Source organism: Eptesicus fuscus, chromosome 16 (genome assembly GCF_027574615.1).
Source record: "Eptesicus fuscus isolate TK198812 chromosome 16, DD_ASM_mEF_20220401, whole genome shotgun sequence".
In the NCBI taxonomy this organism is placed as follows: domain Eukaryota; kingdom Metazoa; phylum Chordata; class Mammalia; order Chiroptera; family Vespertilionidae; genus Eptesicus; species Eptesicus fuscus.
Window position 1 is genome coordinate 18,913,133 of NC_072488.1, and position 14,629 is coordinate 18,927,761.

Genomic DNA, 14,629 nt, shown 5'->3' on the forward strand with positions numbered 1-14,629 from the left:
TTTATTGGGTACAGACATATTGGGGCAACTATTTTCTTGTATTTAAGTGATTAATAATTTATTCCACTCATTACTTAATCCTATGGAAATAGCTAATAAACGTATCCTCGTGTCTTTTCCAAAGAAAGCATTTTTGCCTTGGGAGGTCCGATTTAGTCATAATTATTTTTCAAAAACTTTCTGGGTCACTTTCTTATGTCCTAGGGAAAAAAAAAACTTAAATGTTTATAGTAGACACAGTATTATTTTCCCTCTTTTCCTCAAACTGTATTCCCAGCCTAACCTGATAGACCCATAATAACTTTATACCCTGTGGCTTAGAGCTAAAAGTAAACCCCACAGAAAAGCCCTCCATGGGTGGGTAAGTGCGCCTGCTTGGGATTCAGTCCTTCCTGTAAGGGGAACAGTGCAAGATGAACCGGAAGTAGCTGAAGAGGGAGACGGAGACAGCAATACCACGTGGGAAGTGTTATGATGTGCTTATGAAAGGTGCTATGAGGAGTCCCCTTCCAATGCCTGGCTCACAGGGAGTGGTGAAGAGGGTCTCTGAAACTGACTGCGTGGCTGGGACAGGCGTCTTCATCTCTCTAAGACTCTCTTTCCTCATCTGTAACTTTTTGTTGGGAAGATGAAATATAATTATTCATGTAAAGAATGGAGCAGCAGCCCAGCCAGCATGGCTCAGTGGTTGAGTGTCAACCTATGAACCAGGAGGTAATGGTTGGATTCCCCGTCAGGGTACAAGCCCGATTGCTGGTTGGATCCCCAGTAGGGGGTGTGCAGGGGGCAGCCCATCAATGAGTCTCTCTCATCATTGATGTTTCTATCTCTCTCTCCCTCTCCCTTCCTCTCTGAAATCAATAAAAATACATTAAAAAACATATTATGCAATATATTGTAATAAACTTTTTTTAAAAAAAGAATGAAGCTGCAGCAAAATATAAGACTCGGTCATGGTTGTTTTTTTTTTTTTTTTAATATATTTTATTGATTTTTTACAGAGAGGAAGAAAGAGGGATAGAGAGTTAGAAACATCGATCAGCTGCCTCTTGCACACCCCCCACCGGGGATGTGCCCGCAACCAAGGTACATGCCCTTTGACCTGACAGGAATCGAACCTGGGACCTTTGAGTCCACAGGCCGACGCTCTATCCACTGAGCCAAACTGATTTCGGCTCGACCATGGTTTTTGCTGTAGCTGCTGTTGTTTGCTCTCATTCCAGGTCACAGAACTGGGGCGTCAGTCCTGCCTGGCTGGCTCCGCTCTCCACCCTTGCTCTTTGTACAGGCAGACTTGGATCTCTGACTCGCTCTCTTAATGTGTTCTTAATTTTTTAAAATATATATATTTTTGTTGTTGTTGATTTCAGAGAGAAAGGGAGAGGGGAGAGAGAGATAGAAACATCAACGATGAGAGAGCATCATTGATCAGCTGCCTCCTGCATGCCCCCTGCTGGGGATCGAGCTTGCAACTGGGACATGTGCCCTGACTGGGAATCAAACTGTGACCTTCGGGCAGGAATACAATTTCTTAATGCCTTTCTTTTGAGTGTCCATATTACTTTCACAGAAAGGTGTTCAAATATTTATCTAATATAGAGTATGTGCAGACATCAAGGATACACGGATAAGGACACCCTTGCCTTTAGTTGTTCACCATCTCCTGGACACAACCGTCACTAAGCAGTAATGTGCGGGGTCCGAGACAGAGGTGTGCTGCAAGACAACAGAGAGGAGTGTTATACTCGTTTAAACTCTTCATCCTTCCGCAAAAGTTTTGATTGGGCATGGATGACTACTCCTTCTGGGGGAGGAGGAGAATGAGTAGAGTCACTGCTCAAGGGAAGCAGACCAGACTGGATGAGTTCGTTTTTGACAGGCGGCACAGAGCAGAGTATTCCAGGCACAGGGAGCAGCCTGAAAAGGACCCAGAGACTAGAAAATGGGTGGCTTATGGGAAGATTGTAAGGAGGTTTGGCTACAGCTGAAGTACAGGATGATGCCCGGTGCAATGGTAGGGAAAAGCTGCGAACAAAGGTGGGGCAGATTGAATGCCTCTGGTGCCTGATGATGGTAAATGCTGTGCTGGGTGTGATGAATCAAAGCGTCTTAATTTGGGTTGCTATAGCCCATTACCAACTGGGCGGCTTCAGTAAGAAACATTTATGTCTCACAATTTCCCGAGGCTGGAGATCTCCGATCACAGTGGCATGGTTCGGTTCTGGTGAGGATCCTCTTCTGGGTTGCAGACAGATCGCTTACTATACCCTCACCTGGTGGGAAGAGCGAGCTCTGGCCTCTTTCTCTTCTTAGAAGCGTATTACCGCAATCCCATTCACGCAGGCTCCAACCTCATGGCCTAATTATTCCCCAAAGGCTCCACCTCCAAATGCCATTACACCGGGGAGTAAGGCTTAACCATGAATTTTGGGGCATGGATGAAATTCTTCGGGGAAGTTCTTTGAAGACTATACACTCCTATTAAGGGTGGGGAGAGTCATTTCTTCTTTTTTTATGTAATCCCTACCACAGTGCCTGGTAAAGATAGCTCCTCTCTTTGCTACGTAGTTTTAACTTTACCATTATCGGAGTTCTACCTCTAGATAAATTGTACCGATCAAGGAACAGAATCAAGGGAATTAGAGGGCAGGCAGAGGACCCGGCGTCCCACAGGCAGACAGGAAGCGTCCAGCTAGTTTACCCTGTTTCCTGAACTTGAAGAACTAGTGAGTACCAGCTTGCCAGCACCCATCTCCCTCTGGGAGCAGAGCTGGTAGGGTCCTGTTCTCAGCCCACACCCCATGCTGGTACTGAGGGCTCCTCTGCGCTGTGTGCTGGGGATGCAGCAGCGAGCAGTTCCCTGGGCTCCTCCTGGGAAAGCTTCCATCTCAAGGGGCTTGAAGCTCCTTTTAAGTATTGAAGAAACAGTCAAGTTTCTTTTATAATCAAATCCTGTTTTCCTTTCTATTTTTTAAAAGATGTTTTTATTGATTTCAGAGAGGAAGGGAGAGGGAGAGAGAGAAAAACATCAATGATGAGAGAAAAATCTTTGATCCGCTGCCTCCTGCACGCCCCCTACTGGGGATCAGCCCTGGACCTGAGCATGTGCCCAATCGGGGGCCCTTCAGTCCGCAGGCCGAGGATCTAACCACTGAGCCAAGTCGTCTAGGCAGTGGTTCTCAACCTTTCTAATACCGCGACCTTTAATACAGTTCCTCATGTGGTGACCCCCCAACCATAAAATTATTTTCGTTGCTACTTCATAACTGTAATTTGGCTACTGTTAATGAATCGTAATGTAAATATCTGTGTTTTCCGATGGTCTTAGGTTCTACAGCAGTGGTTCTCAACCTGTGAGTCGCAACCCAAATTAAGAACCACTAGCAGAGTCGCCTAAGACCGTCGGAAAACACAGATATTTACATTACGATTCGTAACAGTAGCAAAATTACAGTTATGAAGTAGCAACGAAAATAATTTTATGGTTCGGGGGTCACCACAACATGAGGAACTGTATTAAAGGGTCGCGGCATTAGAAAGGTTGAGAACCACTGGGCTAGGGCCTATTTTTCTTTTCAAATAAAAAGCTATTATCACCAAGCATGCCAGCTTTACATTATATGGTATTCTGGTTGAATAGCGTAAATTTTAGCATTACATTGTAGTGTCTTTGCAAACCGTGATAAAATAGCGCTGAAAGTGGTTCTTAGAGAAGGGCGTGCTTGCCGACCTGGGCAGCACATGCACTAGCATTGAAACACTAGAGATTGGCGTGAACCCTATGCAAGGATGATGCACAAATTCCTGAAGCGTTCCATTTAAAAAAAAAGAAAAGAAAAGGAAGGGGGGGGTGCTTTACTAGTTTCAAATATTAGTTTTGCTGTCTCGTTTTAATGACTATGGCTAGGCTTACTTATACTTGAATGTGGCTTCCTGAAAGCTCAAAGGCCATATTCTAGTCCTAATATCCCATAGAATTCCCACCAGTAGAGTTTTGTAGGGCCTGTAAAATCAGCCTCGTGGTTTTTTTATGCAGGAGCCGTGGGGAAAACACAGAAGGGAGGGAGTGAGCAGTTGTTGAGTTTATTTGGCAGAACTTTATTTTCGTTATCCGAACCGCAGAAAGGGAAGCTCAATTCTCAAAGGTGAAGCTTCGGGGGAGACGGTGGTTTTCACCTAAAGACGACGTGGAATGGCGGGGGGACCAGTAGGTCGGGGAGTGTGCTCGTTCAAAGGGAACAGGAGTTAAACAATGGAGCGAGGGGCAGGCGCTGTGGCCCTGATGATGGAAGACACCTGCGCCCGGCCCTGTCGCGCTGAGTCTGTGCCTGCGAAGGGGCCCAAGCGGGGGTACCGCCAGGGGAGGCGGCGGGTTTGGGGCGCGGCGGCGGCGGAAGGAGCGCGGGGAGGCGGGAAGCCCGCGCCAGGCCTCCGCCGGGGCGGCCGCGGGGCCCCGAGCCCGGCGCGGGGGGGACGAGCTTCGGGGGGAGGCAGCATCCGGGCTTCAGTGTCCGGCGAGGGCCGAGGGCCAGGCGGGGCGCGCTTTTCTTCTTCGGGATCCAAGGCGCTGGGCGCCCGCCCAGGTGAGTTAAAACCCGCGCGTAGAGGCGGGACCCGAGGGCGCGGGGCCGCGGACTCCTCCTCCGGCGCCTCCGCGGTCAGGGTCGGGCCGCGGCCGGGCGCCGGACTCAGGGCCCGAGGGCTGTGGGACTCCGACCGCCGGCCGCTGCCTCCCGCTCGCCCCGCCGAGGTGCCCGGTCCCCGGTCCCCGACGGCAGAGGAGCCCGCGCGGGAGCACAGGTGCGTGCCGAGCGGCGGCCGGCGATCTGCGGCCGGGACGGGACGGGACGCGGCCGGGGGTGTGCCGAGGTTGGGAAAGCACTTCCGGGTCGCGGCCGTGCCCCCGGGCCCGCTGGGTCTTTCTTCCGGCGGCGGAGGGGCCCCGGGGGAGGGTGGGTGCAGCCCCGCGGCCGGGGTGCGTGGGGAGGGGCGGTGCGCTGCCTCCGCGGCGGGTCCAGGCAAACCTCGAGGAGTTTCTGCCGGAGGCACTTGCTCGCCTCCCACCTGGGCTCCCTTGGTCTCACCTGTCAGCCGCCATCACACGTTCTTGTTTTGCTCAAAACAAACTCGCGTTTCCTGCCTAGTTTACCCCAAACGAAGACTAGATGTTCAGCGGCACAAACATATGCAAATAAGCCAAACACCGGAGAGCCTTCAATTAAAACGAAATTGTAAAATAGGAAAAGTTGTGAAAACCTGGTGAAATGGCCCTAAGCGGTTTGGCTCAGTGGATAGAGCGTCGGCCTGCGGACTGAAGGGTCCTGGGTTCGCTTCTGGTCAAGGTCATGTACCTGGGCTGCGGGCACATCCCCAGTAGGGAGTGCGCAGGAGGCAGCTGATCCATGTTTCTCTCTCATGGATGTTTCTAACTCTCTATCCCTCTCCCTTTCTCTCTGTAAAAAATCAGTAAAATATATTTATAAATAAATAAATAAATAACCTGGTGAAATGTGAGTGTTAGAATACACTTAACAGGATCAGATTATCCAGGTCGCTGTAGGAAATCTGATCTCTAATTCAAGATCGTAGAGTGATTCCTTGGGAATCTTAACCCTACCAGACCTGAGGCCCTGAACCTAAACCTCAGGCTTGTCCATAACCCAAAATGTCCCTTTACATCCTCCCCACCCTCTCCCCCTCCTGCAAGATTTTTCATTCATCCCCTGGCTTTATCAGTTACATATTATGTGTTAGATATTGCTGAAAGCATTATAATGAACTTATTAAAGTATAACTTTTACTTAAAAGTTAATTTAAACTAAAACATAAAAATTAAATAATGTTTTCTGAAGTTAATTTTTCGTGACTGCCTACAAAGAAATTTTAATATGGACATTTCTTTCGCGACAAATAGCACATGATCTAACGTACGTGTGGAATTTAATGAACAAAATAAACAGACAGACTGCCCTCAGAGAGGAGGTGGATAGGGGAGACTGGATGAAAGAAAGTGAAGGAATTAGCCAAAGAACATATATGCACAGAATATAGTGTGGTGATGGCCAGGCTGAAGGCGGAGTCTGTGAGGAGGTGGGAAAAGGAGGGAGGGGAATGGGGACATCTGTAATAGTGTCAACATAAAAACAAAGTTAAAAAAATTTTTTTTGAGTCAACATTTTGATTTGTTTCAGTAGAATTCTTGATTCTCATCTCTGAATAACCTTTAATTATATATTACGCATTAATTTCAGATGGCAAAAATTTAAATTAAAATAATGTCTGTCATTTTCCATTGTCATTACAAATTGAATCTTGTAACCGGAATAATACTTATATCTAATTATATAGTTAATAAATTGTAAAATAATTTTTTTATTGATTGACTTTAGACAGAGGCAGGGAGAGCAGGAGAAAGAAAGAAACATCGATTTGTTGTTCCACTTATTTATGCATTCACTGGTTGGTTCTTCTATGTACCCTGACTGGGGATTGAACCTGAAACCTTGGCCAGGGCCTCTGTTAACATATGTTTAATATTTATATTAAATAGTGAACATATTTGTAATAGTAGTTTTAACATTTTCCTGCTTCTTTACATGTCTAGTAATTTTTTATTGGATGATCGACACTGATTTTTATGTTGTTGAGATCTGGATTTTTTTTTTTTTTTACTACTTTAAAGAGTATTGACCTTTTCTCTTTCTCTTGAAGGCAGTTAAGTTTCTTAAAAATAAGTTTGAGCCTTTAGTTTAAATGCATTTTAAAGGTGTTTTAGGGCAAGTCTAAATAGCCTTAACTCTGGGGTTAATTAAGCCCACGACTAAGGGTTGCCAAGGCATTGCCCTTCTGAGTTCCCTGCTGAAAGCCTCATGTGTTTCATAAGCACTGAACTTGAACATGTCCCAGTTCTGTGTCATCTTTAGGAATGGTTCAGCTAACAGCTCCAGGGAATGGTTCTTTCCCTGGCCCGATGGGATTTGACTCGTGCAGGTGCTGACTAGTATTCAATCACAGGTTTAAGGAGACTCCCATACCTATTTCTGGAGCTCTTTCTCTGCATCCCTCCGTCATCCTGAGGACCATGCCACACAGACTGTATGTGCTTCAGTTCTTCTGAACTCTGACCTCTGGCCAACTCAGTGATACCACCAGGCTGTGTTTGGTTTTCCCCTACAATTACAAACTTGGGGAGATTAAAGAATTCACCTCCTTTGTTTACTTTTCCTCGGGGATCATAGGTGGCAGGGCTGTAATGATCTCCTTTAGAAAGTGTCAGGAAAAATAAAACAATTTACAAATTTTATCTTCTATCACAGACAGTTTACCATTATTTGTAATGTTCTTCCAACTTGCTCACAAAATTTAATACAAAATAGGGGAAATTGATGGGAAAACAATTTGGGGAACTTCTCAGTCTGTAAAAAAGCCTTACTCTATTTTACTCTAATTACCTAAGTTCATCATAGTTCTAAGATACTGAGGGCCATTTTAAAGTCTCAGAAGGAAAGGGGGCTTTATGTTATTATTTTCCTTTAATGGTCTTTTGACTTTAAGAATAGAGACAAGCAATAAAACTAGTGAAGATGGGATATACTAAAGAATGATTAGGTTCATTTAGTCAAAGTAGCTGTGGTTATACGGAATTAGATGGGCCAAAGCTTTAGCCTTGAATGCAGAAAGGTGACATTTCAGGAGAACAGAGTCAATTAAATGACTTTTTGTTACTTTTTTTAAAAGTTAAAATTTGAGACCTGGTAGGGTCGCTCAGTTGGTTAGAGCGTCGTCCCCAATGCCAAGGTTGCATGATCCCTGATCAGGCCACGTACAAGAGGCAACCAGTAAAAGCATGAATAAGTGGAACAACAAAGCTATGTCTCTCTCTCCCCTCCGCTTTCTCTCTTTCTAAAATCAATTGAAAAAAATTTAAGTTAAAATTTGAAAGAAAGGAAAACATTAAGACCCCAGACAGAAATAGAAATGTAAGGAGCAGACAATTTCTGGGTCCTAGGAAGGAAGGAGATGAAGGCTGCACCTAGGTTAGCATTTCTGCTTTCCATGTTGAAAAAAACGATTCAGGGGTTGGATTACAAACTTGCCAAAGTTCTCTAATATATTTTGAACCTCAAAGCTCTGGGGTTTTAAAATGTTTAGCACTCTAAATATAAATACAAATGTGAACTAGGTGCTAAGGAAGAGCTTCTTTTTGGCCTTCTTTAAAGATTAGATAAGACCCAGAAATCAGCATACAGTACTAGATAATTTTATACAAGTAAAAGGTTCAAACACAGTTAAGCATAATTTTAATTCGTAAATAGTTTTTTTCAGAAATTTATGATGATGCTTTTACCTCTATCACAACCTTTAAAAAGATATGGTAGAGTAAATGTCAGATCAGTCATGTAGAATACGTTGATACTTTACAATGGACTTCAATAATATCCTTAAAGTAAATATTTCCACTGGGCCACATACATTATAAAGGTAATACATTTTAATTTATGATTTATCAAGTATTTTTTTGTGTCTGTGTGATGATATAGACTTGGCTTTTGCTGTTTAAAAAGCTCTAACATTTTTGTGTTGTACAAAGACAGAGACAACATTCATTTACATTTATGCTTTTTAATTTTAGAAACAAAAACCAAGAAATGCCTCATTCCACAAACAAAGAACTGATCCTTGGCATCATGGTGGGAACTACTGGAATCAGTTTGCTTCTTTTGTGGTACCACAAGGTTTGTAAACCAAGGACAACAATGAATTTATCTAAATTTCTTTCTCTGGGTGATGCATTTGATTCGGTGACTTTGCAAGATGAGATGCAGAAGGACCAAGGAACAGCAGCGATCTTTCAAGGAAGGCAGCTTCAGATACTGGAGAAGTTAAACGAATTACTGACAAATATGGAAGAACTCAGAGAGGAAATCAGAATTCTTAAAGAAACCATTCCAAAGCTGGAGGAATGTGTCCGTGGTGAACTTGGAGGAAAGACAAGGATTAGTCCTCAGCACAGAGCTAGGAAAAGAAGGATTGCCACAGTTCAAAGTTCAGGAACAAGCAATAGTTCAGAGGAAGCGGAAAGTGAAGGAGGGTAAGTTTCTTTAAAATGTTTCCCATGTTGAATTGCTTATTGATTGCATTATTATTATGCCTTCCCAGTCACATATAGGTGTGGGCAAAAGTAGGTAAAGAATAATAAATAATACAATAATTAACAAATAATATAAGGATACTTTTTTTTGTATACTCACTGTATTCTGCTACAAACAAGATATAAAAAAAGTGATTATTTTGGCCTATATTACAATTAAAACCATATTCAATAGAGGTCAGTATTTAAGCTAGTATAGACCGCCTTGACAAAAAGAATATAAGTAACTTACTAGTGCTAGGTGGTAGCATGTGAGTATTGAAAAAGACCGTATTTGTTTGCTAAAATTTGTAACCTATTTTCATATGTAGCCCCTTATATAAGAGTGGTCCAATAAGTTCAATAGAACCTTGTGCGATGATGGAAATGGTCAAAATCTGTGCTGTGCGATGTAGCAGCCACTTGAAGTAGAGCTAGTATAACTGAGGAACTAATTTTTAAATTTTATTTAATTGTAATTAAATTTAAATTGCCATATGGGACTAGTGGCTACTGGATTGGGCAGTGTAGACCTAAAAAGATTTGAGAAAGTTCAAGTGAGTCACTTTTTTCCTCCCATGGGATAATCCACTGAATTCTAAAACCAAGAATATCCATAATATTGTCTTAGAGGAAAGCATGAGTGATTCATGAATAAAGAAATTGTGCTTCACTAGTGTTTTTGAGGCGTAAAATAGGCAAGTAAGTAAAGAAGCACCAGTGAATATGACATAGCCCAAATTCTTGAGGGTGGGGACCCCCATGTTTTCATTGTTGTATTCCTCACATCTGATGTTGCTGGAACACATCTGTACTGGTTGACCTAAAATATGTATTTTTTTGTTTCTGTTGTTTTTAAAACTACTTGCAGTTTGTTATTGGATCAGTTCAAATCCTTAACCATGTACTATTTCTTTATATTTACTAAACTGCATTTAGTAACTACTATCTAGTGAATTAATGAAATCTCTTTCTTTCTAAAGGAACTAATGGTAGAAAGGGAAATTCTAGAGATAGCCTAATGAATTGTTTGGTAATCCTCAAGAAGTATTTTTTCTACCTTTCAAGTCACGAGAGTTTAATATTGTAATGGAAAAAAAACACAAAAACTTAACCTGGTGCTAATTTATTGATAAACATTGTTGTTTCTTTACACAATAGGATATATCTGGCAAGCCATTTGTACAAATAACTATAATTAATGTAATAGGTTGAATAATTTACATTCACTACACTCAGATCAGCTAAAGATGTAAATGTACATTACTCTGTAACTGGATTCAGTTCACCAGCTCTGTTTTTGATAATGTGGGAAAACTTGAATTTGTCGATGCAAATTAACTCAGTCAATTCTGATTTAGAACTAGGTTGTTTTGTGTGTGTGTGTGTGTGTGTGTGTGTGTGTGTGTGTGTGTGTTAAAGATTTAGTCGCAAAAGATTTCCTTTTGGAAAAGGTACTCATGGATCTTATTGTGACTTAGGAACAATAGACAATCATCTCACAACACGGGGGGGGGGGGGGGAATAGTAGATTGCTGGGAAGAGAGCCATGCTCTTTGGGCTATTTTTAAAAAATATATTATTTAAATTGATTTTTAGAGAGAGAGGATGGGACAGAGAAAGAGAGAGGAACATCAATTGGCTGCCTCCTGCACATCCCCTACCAGAGATCTAGCTGCAACCTGGGCATGTGTACTGACCGGAATCCAACTGGCAACCTTTCGATGCAAGGGACAACACCCAACCAACTGAGCCACACCAGCAGGGCTCCCGGGCTTCTTACTCTCTTACACATCTTGCCAGGTGTCCTAAGAATGTAAGGCCCTGAGCACTCTTTTTTCCCCCCTTGATCCTTAAAAAATTGAGACTACTGTTTTAGAGCAGTTTTAGGTTCAGAGAAAAAATTGAGGGGAAGGTACAGAGATTTCCCATATGCCCCTGACCCCACACATGCCCCCCCTCCCCATTACCCAGTACCAAAACACCTATACTAATACATCATAATCATTCAGAGCTCATAGTTTGCCTTAGGGTTCACTCTTGGTCTTGTACATTCTATGGATTTGGACAAATGTTTAATGACATGAACCATTATGGTATCAGACTATTTTCACTGCCCTAAAAATCCTCTGTGCTCTGCCTGTTCATCGCTTTCTCTCCTCAGTCCCTGGCAACTACTGATCTTTCTGCTGTCTCCACAGTCACACCTCTTTCAGGATGTCATATCGTTGGAATTATACAGTATGTAGCCTTTTCAGATCGACTCCCTTTACTTCATAATGTGCATTTAAGTTTTCTCCACATCTTTTTTATGGCTTGACAGTTCTTTTTTTTTTTTTTTTTTTTTTTTTTTTTTTTTTGGTGCTGAATAATATCCCATTGTCTAGATGTACCACAGTTTATTTATCCATTCACCTACTGAAGGACATCACGTCATGGTGGATTCCAAGTTTGGGCAATTCTCAAGACAACCACCGTAAACATTCATGCACAGATTTTTGAGTGGACATAAGTTTTTGTCTCATTTGGGTAAATACTAAGAAGCACGATTGCAGGGCTGTGTAGTAAGAGTATGTTTAGTTTTGTAAGAAACCTTTCAACTGTCTTGCAAAGTGTCTGCCTTCACTTCCAAGGTGAACCACTTTGCATTCCCACCAACAGTGAGTAAGGGCTCCTCCCGCTCCACATCCTCAGGAGCATTTTGGTGTTGTCCGTGTTCTGGATTTGACCATTCGTAGAGGTGTGCAGTGGTATCTCATTGTTGTTTTAATTCACATTGCTCTGATGACATATGATGTGGGGCATCTTTTCATATGCTTGTTTGCCATCTGGATATCTTCCTTGGCGAGGTGTCTCTTAAGGTCCTTGGCCCATTTTTAAATCGGGTTGTTCATTTCCTTGTTGTTGAGTTTTAAGAGTTCTTTGTATATTTGGGGTAACAGTCCTTTTTCAGATATATAGTTTGCAAATATTTTCTCCTAGTCTGTGGCTTTTCATTCTCTTGGCATTATCTTTCACCGAGCAGAAGCTTATCAATTATTCCCTCTATGAATTGTGCCTTTGGCATTGCATCTAAAAAGTCATTGCCATACCCAAATTTATCTAGGTTTTCTCCAATGTTATCTTCTAGGAGACTTACAGTTTTGCATTTTATATTTAGGACTGTGATCCATTATGAGATAATTTTTGTTGAGGGATGTAAGGTCTACATGACCATCCTTTGTCCTGGCCATTTCTCAGTGTCATTCCTTAAGGAATGAGGGAATGTTTTTGTCCAGGACCAACATCAGGCTTAGCAGATTTACTCACTGCTTGCTATAAAAGTGGTGGATTCCCTAAGCTCAGTGTTCCTTTCTTTGTAACACAATTCATCGCGAATGTAAGAGTTTCTGGGCCCTGTGCATTGCCCTGTGGGACCTGGAGTCGAGGAGAACGGACACAAATATGCTGGTACTCACACTGCTTGATATGCTGTGAGTGATAAAGTCCTTTCTCTCTGACCCAAGAATCATGTGTCTTCAGCATCCACGAAGAAGTGACAGACTTACTAGCTTGTGTGTAGGGTAAAATAAAACTATAAACCGACCGACACCTGTATGGAGAGAATTGGAGAGTTTTAGGCCTCTGGAAAGGAATTTGTTCCCCAAGGGTTTCCCAAAAGAAGGTTGTTAGGAATGAAACAAAACCAGATGAGAACAGGGTATTCAGGATACTGAGAAGTAAAAAGAAATATAATTTAGAGGGTATTTTATGTCATAAGTAGCTGTACACATACAGCTATTATGTGGACAGTGCTTCAAGTTGGTTTGGAAAAGGAAAATGATTCTGTTAACTTTGCCTTTAAATGGGTATTAAGTTGTTTCAAGGGGTTATAAACAGTGGCTCAGCAGGTCTCCATAGTCTACTCATGTGGTCCATGCAATCAGATGGGACGCTGTATTACCAAGGTAGATGAAGCAAGGTAGAAGGGGGCAATAGCATTTGCTGTTTAGTTTTTTTTTTTTTTTTTTTACTTTCTCAGTATATCTTCAGATCAAATTTTATAATAGTCACTTTTCCGTATTACTGGATTGTGTAAAAACCTGGGGTAAAGAGTTTGGTGAAAGAAGAATGAGTTAGTAGGCCAGGGATATGGAGAGAAGCCAGTAAGAGAGACAGTCCCAAGAAAAGGATTGTGCAGATATACACTGAGTGGCCAGGCCCAGTGCATGAATTCCTGCATGGGTGGGGTCCGGCCAGCCTGGCCAGGGGGAGGGGACATGGGCGGTTGGCTGGCCTGCCTGCTGGTCGAACTCCTGGCCAAGGGGACAATTTGCATATTAGCCTTTTATTATATAGGATATACACTGAGTGGCCAGATTATTTTGCATTCAGAGATCATAATAATCTGGCCACTCAGTGTATATGTTATGGCCTTCACTTTGCTGTTTTCTCATCACTTGATTTGTTGGATGACTCCTTGAACATGACAAAGTTAGGATACATATTCCACAGTCATGTGGATTGGAGCTTTTCAGAAAGGTGAGCCGCAGGACAATTTTATTCTAAACTGACGTCATTAGATTCTAGAGTCTGCTGTCATCACATTCTGTGCTATTGCCAGGTTAATTCCACAAGCAACTTAAACATTCAGTCTTCTGACCTGTTCCACCTACACAGGCATTTAATGGCTTAAAGATGATGGCTTAGAAAGGAAGGGAGAGATGTATTTTTGATTAAATTTAATATGGGAAAATGTGTAAGGTAAGCCTTTAAAAAGAAGGAAAAAAAAACTTTTCTCTGTATATTTATGTGCTAAAGCTCATTGATATATTCATAAACCAAGCTTTAATGCTTCTTTCAGTTTCCCACTGTAACTGAATAACTGGGATATTTGAAATAGTCTTGCGAGTGACTGTTTAATCTGCGGTTAATATTTTAAAATGCATGAGTCAACAGGGTATACATTTATTTTACTGACTCCTATCACTAGAGGAATTTAATATTCTCAAACAGATATTATGGCTTATTATTTTTAAGATGTAAAGTCCTACCTTTTCCTTCAGGGGATCCTTTAGTTTTGTGCCCTCTCATGTGACTCCCCTGATCTTTCTCTCTGCCTGCTTCTCTAAGTCTTTCAACTTATCTTCCCCAAGGTTTAACAGACCGGGCGGGTACGTGGAGGTAATTAGAGACAGTCTTTTAGACTTAGCATCCTTTTTGGATACCTCTGTGTGACCATCCGCTTTAGCTGCCCTAATTTTCTTTTTTTTTTTTTTAAAATATATTTTATTGATTTTTTACAGAGAGGAAGGGAGAGGGATAGAGAGTTAGAACCATCGATGATAGAGGAACATCGATCAGCTGCCTCTTGCACAACCCCTACTGGGGATGTGCCCGCAACCAAGGTACATGCCCTTGACCGGAATCGAACCTGGGACCTTTCAGTCCGAAGGCTGACGCTCTATCCACTGAGCCAAACCGGTTTCGGCTGCCCTAATTTTCTTATTCCCTATTGTT

General features: G+C 42.4%; 1 protein-coding gene across 4 annotated transcripts in view; it reads left to right on the forward strand.

The window, feature by feature from the left end:
- The first annotated feature begins 4,744 nt into the window (after positions 1-4,744).
- RMDN2 (regulator of microtubule dynamics 2) overlaps positions 4,745-14,629 on the forward strand; it is a 28,980-nt gene continuing 19,095 nt past the window's right edge. Inside the window, exons 1-2 of one of the 4 annotated variants that reach the window (XM_054728278.1) lie at positions 4,745-4,800; positions 8,633-9,091. In XM_054728278.1, the coding sequence (XP_054584253.1) occupies positions 8,649-9,091 (443 nt within the window). In that variant the 5' untranslated portion in view covers positions 4,745-4,800; positions 8,633-8,648. Of the gene's footprint in view, positions 4,801-8,615; positions 9,092-13,746; positions 13,874-14,629 lie in introns of those variants that run through there. The other 3 variants (XM_028140101.2, XM_028140099.2, XM_054728279.1) reach the window with 3 other exon arrangements.